At 31.0% G+C, this 15,173-nt stretch overlaps 1 protein-coding gene across 1 annotated transcript in view; it reads right to left on the bottom strand.

Moving 5' to 3' along the window:
- Window positions 1-14,949, bottom strand: part of LOC308509197 (putative ATP-dependent RNA helicase DDX60) — a gene marked incomplete at both ends in the record, with an annotated part of 70,641 nt that extends 55,692 nt beyond the window's left edge. The window contains 10 exons of the mRNA XM_081076950.1: window positions 1,132-1,234; window positions 2,282-2,437; window positions 3,277-3,418; window positions 4,665-4,823; window positions 5,939-6,109; window positions 7,897-8,019; window positions 9,021-9,362; window positions 9,710-9,899; window positions 11,317-11,386; window positions 14,682-14,949. Of these exons, the coding sequence (XP_080933076.1) occupies window positions 1,132-1,234; window positions 2,282-2,437; window positions 3,277-3,418; window positions 4,665-4,823; window positions 5,939-6,109; window positions 7,897-8,019; window positions 9,021-9,362; window positions 9,710-9,899; window positions 11,317-11,386; window positions 14,682-14,949 (1,724 nt within the window). The remainder of the gene's footprint in view (window positions 1-1,131; window positions 1,235-2,281; window positions 2,438-3,276; window positions 3,419-4,664; window positions 4,824-5,938; window positions 6,110-7,896; window positions 8,020-9,020; window positions 9,363-9,709; window positions 9,900-11,316; window positions 11,387-14,681) is intronic.
- Window positions 14,950-15,173: the final 224 nt, after the last annotated feature.

Below are 15,173 nucleotides of genomic sequence, written 5' to 3'. Positions count from 1 at the left end.
CCCCCTCAGACACATTCCAGCATTTCTTGTCTCACCACCATTAACTGCCTAAAATACACATCCATACAATGATGATTAATATTTGGACTACTTTAAACCACCTTCAGAACTAGTTCCATCAGGCCAGATACCTCCATCTATCTCATTCTTCCCCCAAAGTCTATACTGATAAGGTCACCATACATCATTGCTAGACCATAATTTTCATATGAATCTACTTCTATAACCCCACTAAACCTTTTCACTACATATTGTAGAACTCAGAGACTGTCATTAGCAATTGCCTCTATGCATAAATTCTTTGAATATGCTTCACTCAAGTTTCTCTGACTAAAACCTGACTCTTCCCTGAGGAACTTTTCTGCTTCCATTGTTTCCTCTTCGAGTTTTTTTTTTCTTTCAATAATTCTCTTACTATTGGACCTAGAGGCAACTGAATATTCTCCTTGCTCCTCTTTGCTGCTTTATGACATCTTTTTCCTTTTCTATTCCATTGAAATATATATATTTGATATAATACTGATAGATTTAGCAAATAAAAATGTAGGACACACAGACAAACTTGAATTTCAGATAAACAATGAATACATTTTAGTGTAAGTATCTTCCATGTAGCCTTACTCTTGTGTCAACTCCAACAATTCTTCCAGGTTGAGAGAGTTATCCACCTGTTGTTCTGTTTCTTTTCACAGTAAGATATACACCGACCTTACTATCGTTCTCTTTACTGTGTTCTTCTCTCATCCTTCTTAATGATTTCAAAATTCACATTGGTGATTCATTTCACATCTAGCCTTTAATTTCTATATCTCGGCTACTACCATATCTTGGCCACCCACTCTTTTAATTATATTCTTAACTAGTCATACCTATTACAGAGAAAAAGGTAAAGGAGATCTCTCTATATGTGAGAAATGAAGGCAAGTTTTTTAAGAAAAATATATGTATTTTTGAATTATGATTATTAATCACATATGAAAGCAAAATTCAATAAACTTCTTATTAAAATGTATCTTCCACTGTAAAGTTTTAATCACATATACACAATATATAAAACAATAATTCCAGTTCAGTGATATAGAAATATAGAAATATAGATATCACAAACATGCAAAGTTTTTCTATAGATACCTGCTTAGAAAAGGTACTTCTGACAAAATATCTCCAGCATAATCATCTATAATCTCAGCTTTCAGAGGAATGAGTCCCAACTTATGAATTTCTTGATTTGATCCTGGTAGTTTTCAGGAATACAATTAATATTTGAACACAAAACTCTAATAATTTCCCATTGTGATGCAAATGTTTCTGGAATAGGAAAGCTAAAACATTTCAATGTTTATTGCAAAATAAAAAATGCATCAATAGAATTATTGTAAATCAGGATGTTTCAATCAAATTTATATTACATCTATTAAGTCACAAATTAGTTAAGTCTATATTGAATTAACTAATATAAAATTTCATTTCAATTGAAGTTGAAGGCATTTGAGAAATTGTCATGAAATTACTATGCAATCTAGAAAAGACAAGAATTTATTCTGAACCACAGTAAAAAAGATGTCTGTTTTTCCATAGACCAAAGGAAATTGTTTATAAAAATTTTCTAAATTTAATCAGTATTAATAAAATGAAATAGTAATAAAATAACATCTGTTTCTTTGCTTGGTTGAAACTTAAAAGAACTTTCATATATTTCATTTAGTCCCAAATAAAAATTTCCACATAAATAGGCTGGTCTTATCTATCACCATCCTCAAAGGTCCACTTAAATACAAGCTGGCTTCTTCATATGAGCTTTAAAAAAACGTACACTTTTTGTAGAAAATATAGTAAAGATATTATTACAAAATGCCCTGTGTTCCTATGAAGACAGACAGAAATGGATTCAAATCTTCTACCCTGAATTCGCTGTGTATTTATGACACCTTCTCAAGATTTTACCTGTAAAATTAGATTAATAATAATACCAGGAGTATGGCTGTTTTGAAAACCAAATAAGAAAATTCATGTGAAGGGCAAAGCACAGTATGTGGCAGAATGAGTATTTAATAAACGTTAGTTTACTTTCTCATTTCTCACAAGAAATAGATAGAGAACAAAATAAGCGAAGAAACAAAACAATGGGAAGACAAAGAAGGTGTATAGGCCTGGAGCTAAGAGCAGGACTAACCCTGTAAAAAGACAACGTTTTAAAAGGTCAGATTTATTTTTAAACACAGATTGTATTGCTAATCTCTTTCTATCCTGCATGAGATCAGCTTTAAAAAATTGTCAGCACCTCTAGGAGATGTTTTTGTCTGTGTAAGAAATAGCCGGGATGTTGTCCTCATGGGCATGGGTCCTCCAAGATCACTATCCTCTGATAATGTTAAGACCGTGTTCCACAACTTCTGATATTCCTGCATCAAAGTGTCACCCAAACCCAAAGTTAGCCCTACGTAAAAGAAGAAAACAAATTCAAATCAATAATGAAAGTCTGAGTGGTAGTCACCATATTTTATTTTACGAGTATATGAATTATTTCATAAGCTTATGTCAGTGAGCATCTCATCTTGAACGCTTAAAACAAAACAGAATAGGTTCTGGCATATTTTTCATGTTGTAACTAATGTTATAAAAAAGTAAAAGTATTTTTGAACTGTTACTGGTATTGCTGTAATTTTCTGTCACTAAGGAAACAAAACCAGATGGGTCAATGAGAAGTCAACCCATGGCTCCAATATGATAGGTGAAGGACTCAGGAACCAATATCAGGAGTCCTGAAGGTCATGTTGGAGAAGTGGGGCAGGGTTTCTACACTGAGCATCTTCCTTTTTCTCATAATACTCCAACCTGACTCTTCTTTTCAGTTTTCATGAGAACAACACCTTGTCCAAAACAATCAGCAGCAAAGCTTTGATGTCATTTTATAATATATGCAAATTATCTGATATATGAAAGATATGCAATAAATGGTAACGCTTATCATAGTATTCTAGGGGTAGCTCCTAAAGTCCTACCATTTAAACTTCCTTTTTCTCCCAAACAGCTGATATTGTTCCATAGCTTTGGGGGGGAAATATGTATATATATATATATTGCAAGATCCTCAATGGAAGCATTTACTTTTTGTGAACATGCAGACTTTCCATAGAAAATCTCTGCAAAGAAAACTTCCTATTGAATTGTCGTTAATTAACGAATAGCCTTTTGCCATTATTTGTAAGATACAATACTCACCCACCCACCAAAAAACATGAATAAGACTTAATTATACAATTATTTAAAACATACCTCTACTGTATTCAATTTCATAATAATAAGCAATATTTTTCCATAAACTATTATCAGTTAAGTCAGGCAGGCCAGTGAAATTCACACTCCAATTATTTTTAGCCTTTAACTGTTTTAGGATGAAAACTTGACACCTATTTAGCTGGGGGAAAAAAAGAGACAGAGAGAGGGTGGGGGGCATGTTCTAATGATATAAAATCTTCCCAGAATGTTCAGATCTTTCTCAAGCTTCTTTCAACAGGATCTATGCTTAACTAAGAAAAAGGAACTAGAGTAAATATCAAAATGCAATACCACTTTCCTGACATTGACAAAATATATGAATGTATATAAATGGCTTATCTTCATGCTTTATGTTTTCCAACTGTAAGATAACATGACTAATCGAAACCTTCCAAGGTACCTTGCAGGTCTAAAATGAGATGATTCTTTTGAGCTCATCACAATCATGAGCACAAGAAATACTCCTTCATTGACTCAAAATAATAAAGTCATTATAGAAAAGTAGTGGGTGTTTCATTGTTATTGTTATAGAGTTTCAATTAAATGTTGCTTATGGCATCATTTAATGAGTAAGGTTCTAAATAAAACACTATCACATACCAGATGGGATTTCTTAAATATACAATGAAAATGTCACCTGAATGTATACGTGTAATATAATAGTATGGTGCTGACACAACTAAGTAATAAAATCGACAATACAGTTTTATAACCAGACAACTATCCTTTATTATATTATGTGGGTTTCTCACAGTTTTATGTAACTTAACATCCCTTTAGCTCATACTGTGCTAAAGCTAATGGGAATGATTTTACTCTTAGCAGACTTAAGTTGTAATAAAAAGGATTATACTATAATATGCTCTGGTTAAATTTGCTCAAAAGCGCATCTTTTGTCTTGAACTAAAATGGTAATCCAAAATAAGACTGCAATATATCATACAAAAAATCTAACCATGAAGCACTATATTAAATATGAAAACTAAGATTTTTAAAGTTTCATAATAGTTGACAAACAACTATTACATTTATCGTTCTGATTTAATTAATAATAAAGTGTAAACATGTAATTGACCTAAACTATTCATTACATATATGGGCATGCATGTGTGTGTGTGTAAACGGTTGTTTCTTTAAATAAATTAACTATTTGGAATTCTTCAACATATAGATCATTTTATATGTAGTTGAAGTACTTTACTTCTTAAGTACTCCTATCTATGACAGACCTATTTTTCCTAGAAACATGCATTATTTGCTGCTGGCAATTTTTAAGTTGCATACAGTGGGGGGAAAGCAATATCAAAAAAAGCAAAATATTCTGCCTTCTAACTTTTGCCTTATTGAATTTACAGTATTTATGAATCTCCATGCAGTTCACCTACCATTCTTAGAAATGGTGGAAGTGTTCTGTCCCAAATACAAGTAATAATTCTACTCTTAGCTCTTTGAAACAGGGGTATATATTGAAGGAAAATCACACTAAGGCAATACATTCTGCAAAGATCTGCTGCTTCATTTAGTGTGGGTGGGTTCTTCAAGTCCTAGAAAAATATGAATTTAAAAAGTATCAACACAGGCAATGTAAAAATTCAGATATGCAATAACAGCATCTTAAAGCATCTTACACATAATTTCCCCATATGATCGATGCATTTCTGCTCAGTTATTTTAAGAAAAATGTTAATAAGTATGTGATTTATTTTTCTAAACAGTATAACTAGTGAGTTTGATTAGAAGACTTTTCAAAATAAATAGAGTCCCAACATTTACTATATCTAATACTTTCATTTTTTTAAATGTGGAGGATGGTCACCTGTTTGGAAGCATGTCTAGTACCTACTTATTTACAATCCCAAAGCAGAAATACAAGGAGGTTAATAATGTTTCTTATTATCACACCTGTTCTTATGTAGAAGACCATGGCTTAGTAGAAGATATGACCTGTATACTAAGTCAGTGTTGTCTAGCATGGAAAACAAAAACAAAAACAAAAAAACAAACAAACTTGGGTTTGTATCCTAGCTCTGCCACCAATTACCTGTTTGATTCTTATTCACTTATAAAGCAGAATAATAAGAATGCCTACCTGCAGATAATGACTGTAAAGATTAATGATAATGTGTAGAAGGTACCTGGCATTGGCACATAATAGACTTAGCAAAAGTTAGCTGCTACTATTAATAGTAACATCTTCATTATTATTGGTATTCCTAACAGAAAACAGGGGTTCCGTGCAACAGAGTAGATGGCATATTCATCTAGATTACAACCAGCAATACCATTCTCCATCAGCTTTTACAAATGTTAAGTCCCCTGTAGGATGTTACCACCTATTCCCTGGTACTGGTCTATGAAATTCTCAGCAGCAGTGATAATCAGCTGAGAACAAGAATGAAATCAATATTTTGGTCAGGGAAGAAAGAAGTGATGAGATCACCACAGGAAAAAAAAAAGATGTTCCTAACTTGTTTTGTAAAGAGTGCTGCATGCTTTCATAAGAACACAATCAATATATTTACCTCAATGTTTATTCAATGAACATGTGAGAATCACATATTTCCCATTTGGTGATGAAGTTAACCAATAGCTACTACTCATAAGCATTACCATGTCTTTAAAAGTATTATTGAATAATTAATTTTTGAAAGAATCCCACCTGTATGTTATGATTTTCTGAGCGTGTGTTTAGGTTTTCACAGTCTTGTGCATCATGTAACATTTTTTTATAGAGTTTAAGTGTCACAGAGCATGAAACAGAGCAGACAACACTTCTGATATCAGCTCCTTCTGGCCACAGATTCTTAAGCAAGGTCAAGGTTTGATGTACCTGCAATAAAAAATTTTTAAAGATCTAGTGATTACCAGTGACAAGATTCAAAGCTCGGATTATACTGAACTCTAGAAAAAGAAGTTGAATTTTTCCCCTTAATAATGTTAATACTGAAATTTAATCTTTTAAAGAATAAACAAAAAAATATAAAAGAAATGCCTAGGGAAGAACAGAACAGTTGGAAAATGTTTAATGAAAAATGAAAATAAGGCTGTATCTCACTAGGTTCTAAGTACCATTTTAATATTAATAACTATTTCTCCCCCTAATCTGTATAGTCTTTAACAAACCTGGATAAGCCATGCCCCATTTGCAAGTCCCTAAATTATTAACTTGTAAATTCTTCAGTGTTGTCAGTCAGACAATTTTCATTGGCCACTGAGGCAACTGAGACAAATAGGTGTATCATTCTCATGTTCAAAGCCATCTTCTCATAAATTGATAATTATGAACCACTGCTACTAACAGTGTCACCACTACAACCTCCATACTTTGGAGAAAGTTGGAAAGGATCAAGAAATTGAGAAGTTCAGCAAGGTAACTAACTAGACAAGAATAGGAGGTAACTATACAGACTTAAGGCAGTTTTCTCGATCTGTGGCAGGGTATCAAGTTTGAGCCAATAAACTTGGCTTCTCCTAAAGCTTAAGATGTTCAGTAAACAAGTCACTGAACCGTATTCATTCATTTAAAATGCTTGTTTAGTGTCCACATTTTATGTATGGTTTACAGGGATTTTATTCTAAGAGTGATAACACAGCCTTGTAGAATTTTGAGACAAGTAATAACCATGATATCAGATTTACATTTTTAAAAGACAACTGTGATTACTGAGTAGAATGTAAATCATAGGAGATGAAGAGCAGAAGCAGAAATATAGGCAGGTTCATGTATTCTAGTCTACTGCATTTGAAAATCTGTCCATGAAAGAGATGATAGAGTCTCAAATTAATGTCATAGTGATGGAAATGGTGAGAAGGTGTCAGGTTCAGAACACATAGTGACAGGATTTACTAGTGGATGGGATGTGGGTATGAGTGAAAGAGTAAAGTGAAAAATACCTCCCAAGTTTTTGTCCTGAACAACTATAAGGATAGAGATACCATTAACTGACATGTGGAAGAGTCCAATGCAAAGGGTTTGGAGTGGAGGTCTTAAAATTAGCCATGTTAAGTCTGTGATGTCTATTAAAAATCCATGGGGAGATGTTGTTGATGAGAGAAACTAAGTATCTTGCTTATAAATATATTGACTACAGAGTCATGTGACTTTCATCACATCATCACATCATACATAGTCTTCCAAAAAGAATGATCTATGGAAGGGAAAACAATATCAGAGAGTGTGTTTGGAGTAATCAAAAGGGTAAAATACCTTTGACTTATCAATTGCTTAACTTCCATTTACTAGCTACATAGACAGCTTTCCTTTCCAGAATACTTAAAATTTCCTAACTTCTAGGAATAAAATACCATAGTAGTCACCCAGATATTAAGAATACGAGTTTGAGATCTTTATGACAGCAGTTGTCTTCCTCCAATTTTACTATATATGTTTTATACAAAGATTTTATTTTGTAGAAAATGTCTAGGATTTTGTAATCAATAAATACAGCAAGGTTCCTTCTGCCTCAGTGCTTAAAGAATACATTTTAAAGATGCAAATCTATATAATCAATAAGGATGTAAATATTGGTAAAAGACATGTCTATCTTGTAAAAGCAAAACATCGTTAAAAGTATATTTCCTAAATGCTGATAAGTTTCCAGATAAATGTGTTGTTACCTCTTTCTGCATGTGTCCCAAGTTTAGTTTCAAATGACCATACAAAAATATTTCTGCTTTCTGTGCCCTTCGGTAATACTCAGTTACATAGGCATGTAAAGCCTGTTGCAGTTGTATCTCATGCTAAAAAACAAAACATATAAATAAGTCTTCGATTCAAATAAAAATATATATTGCAAACTTCTAGTTAAACCAAATAGAAGGTAGAAAATAATGTGTATGTCATTTGACTACAGACCAAGCACAAACTCAGTTAATTCAAGTTAAAATAGTAGACTTCCACTCCTTTTGCTCGAACTACTCACTACTGAGATTATTAGAATACAAGAACAGAAATTAAAATGCATTTATTTCTAATAAAATCAATCACTTAAAAAGTACTGGTCTTAGTGATAGTATAATTGTTTTATATTGCCCCACTCTAATCTGTTACCTATTTGCAAAAAGAAAGAAAGAAAGAATATTATAAGTGATATTTTCAAGCCTTAGTATTTATAGCTTCCTATTTTTAATGGGTACAACTAATCAAAATGGTTGCAAAAAAGTACTGACAAATAAGATAATACAATATTTTCTCCATCAGCTATCTTAATTTTAAAAGTGAGAATAGAAACAAAAATCATCACATATATATTATAAATATATACACACACATATACATATATTTGTGTAAATTATACTCACACAACAAGCATACATATATAATATATAGGAATATAGAAATGTATGTGTATGTGAATGTATGTGTGTATGTACACATACATGCAATTTATGTGCAGAACACTGGCTGAGAATTTCCCACTGTGGTATTCAAATGTCCCTGATCTTTCTGAACTATCCCTCCCCATTGTCCCTTGTGCTTGAGTTTAGCCCATACTTTTCCTTCCCACCTCTCAAAATCGCCAAACAAAGGCTTAATTAATACATAAGAACTTAAACTAACCTCTTGCTAAGGTGATATAAAAAATTCTGCCCTCTTTTCCCATGTTCGAATATTCCTTCAGAGTTTTCTCATGTCCAGCATTTTCTAATAAAGACTTATGCTATCAGGTGTCTAGTTAACTTTCCCACGTTTACTTATTTCTGATTTGCTTATTTCTTCTGGGCAATTTAACCTAACTTACCATTTCAAAAAACTGTTTGTGTGAATAGCAACTTAAGGTATAGTGTCCATAAGTTCTAAGGACATCTGATTCTATTCCCAAAGACTGTACAATATTGATTTTCTTCTGAAGAGCATGAATGATAAAAATGTTTAAAAAGTCTGTTTGATGAGGTGTTATACCCTCTTCTGAGACAATTAAGAAATATGGATAACATTCTTTAAGAAATAACTCCCATTCTGGTGACAAACAGTTGGAAAATTCTGTATAAACAGTGACATCAGTATTGTATTCTAAATGTTGAATCAATGTGGTACGGAGGGCCAGAAGTTTAGGGTAATTAAAATACATATATTCTGCATCCTGTAAAAAAAAAAAAACCATTTTAATTTTAGAGATGAAAATAGAATAACTCGTTATTTTCTAAATATAAATATTGTGCATAAATTGTTGTATTAACATGATACAAAGAAGTTCAAGTTTATTGAAATATATATTTCTGAATCCTATAGAAATGTCAGATAAATAAAGACTCATTGGTTATTTTCCTATCAATGATACTTGGTATCATTCCTATCAGTAGAGACTTTCGTTATAATTTGAAGAAACAAAATATCTAAAAGTGTGAGTAATGACTGATCACATTTAAAAATGAATATATTTTTTCATAGGTTTTACAAAATAAGAATACAGAATTAAATGTTTGTTACCTTAAAAAAAACTATTACAAATTTGGCTTCCTTTTGAATTAAATCATGAAGAAATCGTTCTACAATATAGAAGAAGTGAAGAGTTTGTCCTTTCTTGAAATTCACATTAAAAGCACAAGTGATGAATAATGAATCTCCGTCAACCAAAAAAAATTCAGACTCAACAAAGTCTTTAAATAAGCTTACGATTCTGAAAAACATATAAAACACATAATCCAAAAATTATAAAAATAATAGCAGCTTGAGAGAAAATCTCATAGTTCAATCGGTTATACAAATTTTCTTCCAGTTTAAGAAAGAAACTTACAGAAAAACTAACCACAAATTCATATCATATTTAAGTAACACTTTTCTATGGCATTCCCATCATTCTGTGATAGAATAAACCTTAAAAGATTTGACTCAAAATTCATCAGTATAAGCATAAACTTATGCAAAAAACTACATCTTTATTTTAAACCTAAATACTGTCTTTGTACTTCAGTGTGAAAAATTAAATAAATTGTTATACTTGGTCAATTATATGTATGGAACTATCTTATTTTGCTTTGTAAATTAATATATAACAAACAGGTGTGAACTCTTCACCAAACTCAAGAAATAACATATTTTCTATAACTTATCTTTACCCTATGAGCTGTTTTCAGACTTCATCTCTCCCTACCTCTCCTCTCAAAGGCAACTACTGTCTTGAATTTAGTTTTCATTATTGTCTTGCTTAATTTTTTAAAGTTTTTATGGCAAAATATGTAAGCCTAGTTTTGAATCTTTATTAAAAGGACAATGTCTTATATGTGTTTTCTGGAATTTACTTTCTAAACTTAATTACCAATTATTAAAATTCTAGCATATGATTACAGGAAGTGACACTTGAATAACTTACCTACTACATAATATTCAATTATATGTCTACACCACAATTTATTCTACATCTTTCTCCTTTTAATGAATTGTTTTTTTCATTTATTTTTATTACAAACCATGCTGCAATGATCATTCTTGTGAATGTTTCCTAACACACAGATGCAACTCTAGGATATCTTTATAGAAATGGCATTACTGATTTGTGCATCATAAGGTAATACCAAATTGTTCTCTAAAGCAATTGTATGGAGTTATACCTTCATGAGCAGATGTCAGGAATCCAATTCATCTACATAATTTCCAACACCTAGTACTGTGTAAACATGAACGACATACATTCTTCTAATTTCATTTTTGTGTTTTACATAATGTTTTGGCATTAGTTAAAACATACCAAAGACAATTTTATGAGACTTGCCTAATATTTTGACATGTAATATAATTCCAATTAAATTGCTACTTTAGTCTTGTGCAATATTAAAAGAAAGGTGAATCTTTCCTCCACTTATACCTCTCTTCAAAGTTTTCAATATCTTATTCCTTGATACTGAATGAAAGCCATATACCATAACCCTTTCCAAGAAAAGGAAATGTTTACCCATTTTCAAATATTTTAATCTCTTGTCCCATTGGCAGTTTCTCCAAAATGATTCTTAGCAGAAAGAAATATAAAATTATGCTACACAGATGAAATGAATTACTTCTAATGATATATTACTTTGGAGAATTTGTGTTTTACTTACTTAGATTTTGATAGAGTTTCCAAAATCACTGCTGAGAGCTTTTTCAGAATTCCCTTATATTCAGTTAATCCTTTAAAAAATAAATAACAGAGGTTTAAACTAAATTTTGGGTTAATTTTAAATGACAGCTTCTCTTGTGAACTGAGTATATTTACATTTTATGCAAGACTGCATCTACATGGCTGAAATATTCAGTAAGCATGTAAAAGACAGATATGTTAAAAATGAGACTATATAACCTTCTTAGACTGAATCATAAAGAACTGAAAAATCTAAATAGCCCAATCGACAGCAAGGAAATTGAAACAATCAAAAAACTCCCCAACAGCAAAAGTCCAGGACCAGATGGATTCATTAGTAAATTCTACCAAACATTCAAAGATGATTCAATACCTGTCCTTCTCAAATGCTTCCAAAAAAAATTGAAGAGACAATATTTCCTAACTTATTTTATGAAACTAACATTACCCTGATATCAAAACGTGGTAAGGGTAACACAAATGAAAAAAAAACTACAGACCAACATCTCTGAAGAATACAGATGCAAAAATCCTAAACAAAATACTAGCAAATTGAATACCACAATACATTAAAAAAGATTACACATAATGACCAAGTGAAGTCTAAGGGGCACAAGAATGGTTCAACATACACAAATCAATATGATACACCACATGAACAAAAGAAAGAATGCAAATCATATGATCATATCAATAGATGCAGAAAAAGCATGAAACAAAATACAACATCCATTTATCATTAATATGCTTAATAAAATAGGTATAGAAAGAATGAACCTCAACATAATAAAGGTCATATATGACAAACCCACAGTTAATATCATTCTTAATGGTAAAAAAACGAAAGCTTTTCCTTTAAGCAGGGACAGAACAAGGATTCCCACTCTCACCGCTGGTATTCAACATAGTAGTGCAAGTCCTAGCCAGAGCAATCAAGCAAGAAAAAGACAAAAGGCATCCAAATTAGCAATGAAGAATTCAAATCATCACTTTTTGCAGATGACATGGTTCTTTATATACAAAACCCTAATGACTTCACTATCAGAAACAATAAACAAATACAATAAAGTTGCAGGATACAAAATCAATGTACAAAAACCCACTACATTCCTATACACTAACAATGAAATTTCAGAAAAAGATAGAAAATTCCACTTGTATTTGCAACAAAAAGAATAAAATACCTAGGAATAAAGTTAATAAAGGATGTAAAGGACGTACACACTGGAAACTACAAGACATTATTAAAAGAAGTTGAAGAAGGAACAAAGAAGTGGGAAAATATTCTGTGTTCATGGATTGACAGAATCAACATAGTTAAAATGGCCATATCCAAAGCAAGATACAGATTTAATGGAATCCCCATCAAAACCAACTTCCATACTGATAGTTATTTAGGTTGTTTTGTTTTCTTGTCTTATCTTACAAATGATGGCATACTGTACATTATTTTTAATGTGTCTCACTGAGCCTATGCAAGAGAGATTCTCTAAAAAGTAAGAACTGTAGAAGTAAGCAAATTTACTAGATAGTATTGAATGCATCATTAAGTTATTGATATTGCCAAATTTTAAAATATTTCTAATCTGAGAAATGTGAAATTGTGTTTCATGGTTCTAATTTATATTAGTACCAATGATAAGTATCTTGTAGAATATTTTTAACATTCAGATTTCCCTTTTGTGGTTTGCTTATTTGTATCTTTGCTCATTTTCTATTAGTCTGTCTTTCTCCAATTTATTTGTATAGTCTTTAGTTTTCCAGGATAAGTGATTCCTATCTTTATATATGGATTCCAATCTGTCCCTTTAACTTTGGAGTCTGTTGTTACATAGAACTTCTTTCTTTGATTATGGTAAAATTTACCAAACTTTTTATTTTTTATTTGAATTTTTCTTTTATTTGTTTAAGGAATTCAGCAGTTGTTTTATCTTGCTTAAGAAATTTATCCCAAGATTTTAAAGATATTCTACAAGCTGAGGCAAGCTGAAAGAGTAGATTCAGATTGAACATGTTTTAAATTTAAATATTAATTTGGAAATATTTAATATATTTATGATATTGAATGATAACAAGAACCTAGTATATTTTTACATTTATTCAGTACAATTAAGTTCTATAATGTTTCATAATTATTTTCTCCTTAATGTTTTGTAAGATTTATTCTTGAGCATATTTTAATTTGTGTGGCTATTTTGATGGTTTTCTTTAATAAATTTTCCAATTAGTCATTTCTGATGCTTAGATCAGTATTAGATTCCATACTAATGGACATTTCCATACTGATGCTGATTAGAATCAGTATTTTAATAATGTCGATCTTATATCCTAAAGGATATTTCTCCTATATCTCAGTTGTGTGTAGATTCTCTTGGAAATTTAAGGTAGATTGTCTTCAATGCTTGAGGTAGGTTATAATAAAAATAATTTCCTCTTTCTTTCCTATCCTCACATTTTTAATGTACTTTTATGATTTTATTAAACTTACTAAAACTTCCAATAGAATACTAAATAGTGATGGGAGCAAATACACTTTCTTGTTCCTCATTTTAATGACAAACCAGATAAAGTTTTATCATTATTCAATGTTTGAGCTAGATTTTTAGCAGGCTACTTTTGTTAAGTTTAGGTAAATATCTTCTTTTCCTATTTGATGAAAAAAAGTAATCATGAGTAACTATTGAACTTTATTAAATGTTTTTCTGCATCTACTGAAATATTTTCCTGTAATCTGATAATATACAGAATTTTATTACATTTTTTATATTGAGATATATATCAAAACTTAACACGGTCTTGATTCTTTTTACATTCAGTATAATTGTATTTTATGTGTTAATATTTAGTTTAGGAATTCATGCTTAACATTTGAGTACTCTTCATCCTTTTGTGTCAAGCAGAGTCATTGGGACTTGCTTTTAAATTTAGAGTAGAGTACTATAATCGGAATTATGTGAGAAACTTATTAAAATTACTGATACTCAGTCCCTATCCCCAAGGATTTTTTTATACAATTGGATTGATGAAAATTCTAAGAATCTATGCTAGAGTGGAGTGTGACAGATCCATATTTAACTTACATAAAATCACCTATACACATTCATAAAAAATAAAAAAATAAAAAGTCCATACTTTTTTTTATTATTATTATTATATAGATTCTTAGCCAAGCAAACTATTCATTTGTGTGGTCAACTAAAAAACAATATTTTTTTTCTAATATGGAAGAGAAAATGTCTGAAGGCATCAATATTATTGAGAGAGAAGAAGAAAAAAAGAAGGAAAAGGAAGAAGAGGAGGAGAAGGGAGGGAGGGAGAGAAATTCACCCATGGATAATGCCTCACCTGATCTTTCTAAATCATAGCTTTTAATGTCTGTAGTTTCAACTTCAGAAGTCTTCTCTTCACCAATTTCAAACTCACACAGTAACTGCTCAGAAGCTGGCTCTTCTATTATGTCTTCTGAACTTATATGACCTTCTTCTTCAGATTGATCAAATGAAGACAAGCTCTCTGTGGTGTCGTCATCACTGCTATCACTTTCAGTATCACTCTCAGTTTCACTGTTACTAGGGCTTGATTTTTCATCTGACATAGTAGGTGCAGAAGCCATGATCTATAAAAACAAAGCTTTTAATATCACTTTATTTAAAATAACATATGAAAATATAGTTTATTCTTTTCAAAGGAAAAATCTTTTCAATTCCTTCTTGTCTCTAAATCTCTTCAAAACCTAGTTTCCTAATGAGGATAATTTTTCATAATCCTCTCCCCAAACGTGTTTATAATTAAGTCACTCAACAGGAATGGTGGAGTTGCACGGTCAGGCAAAACATA

This window comes from Rhinolophus hipposideros (assembly GCF_964194185.1).
Source record: "Rhinolophus hipposideros genome assembly, chromosome: 16".
Taxonomy (NCBI): domain Eukaryota; kingdom Metazoa; phylum Chordata; class Mammalia; order Chiroptera; family Rhinolophidae; genus Rhinolophus; species Rhinolophus hipposideros.
Note: the sequence above shows the minus strand (reverse complement) of the source record. Positions and strands in the feature narration are given on the sequence as shown.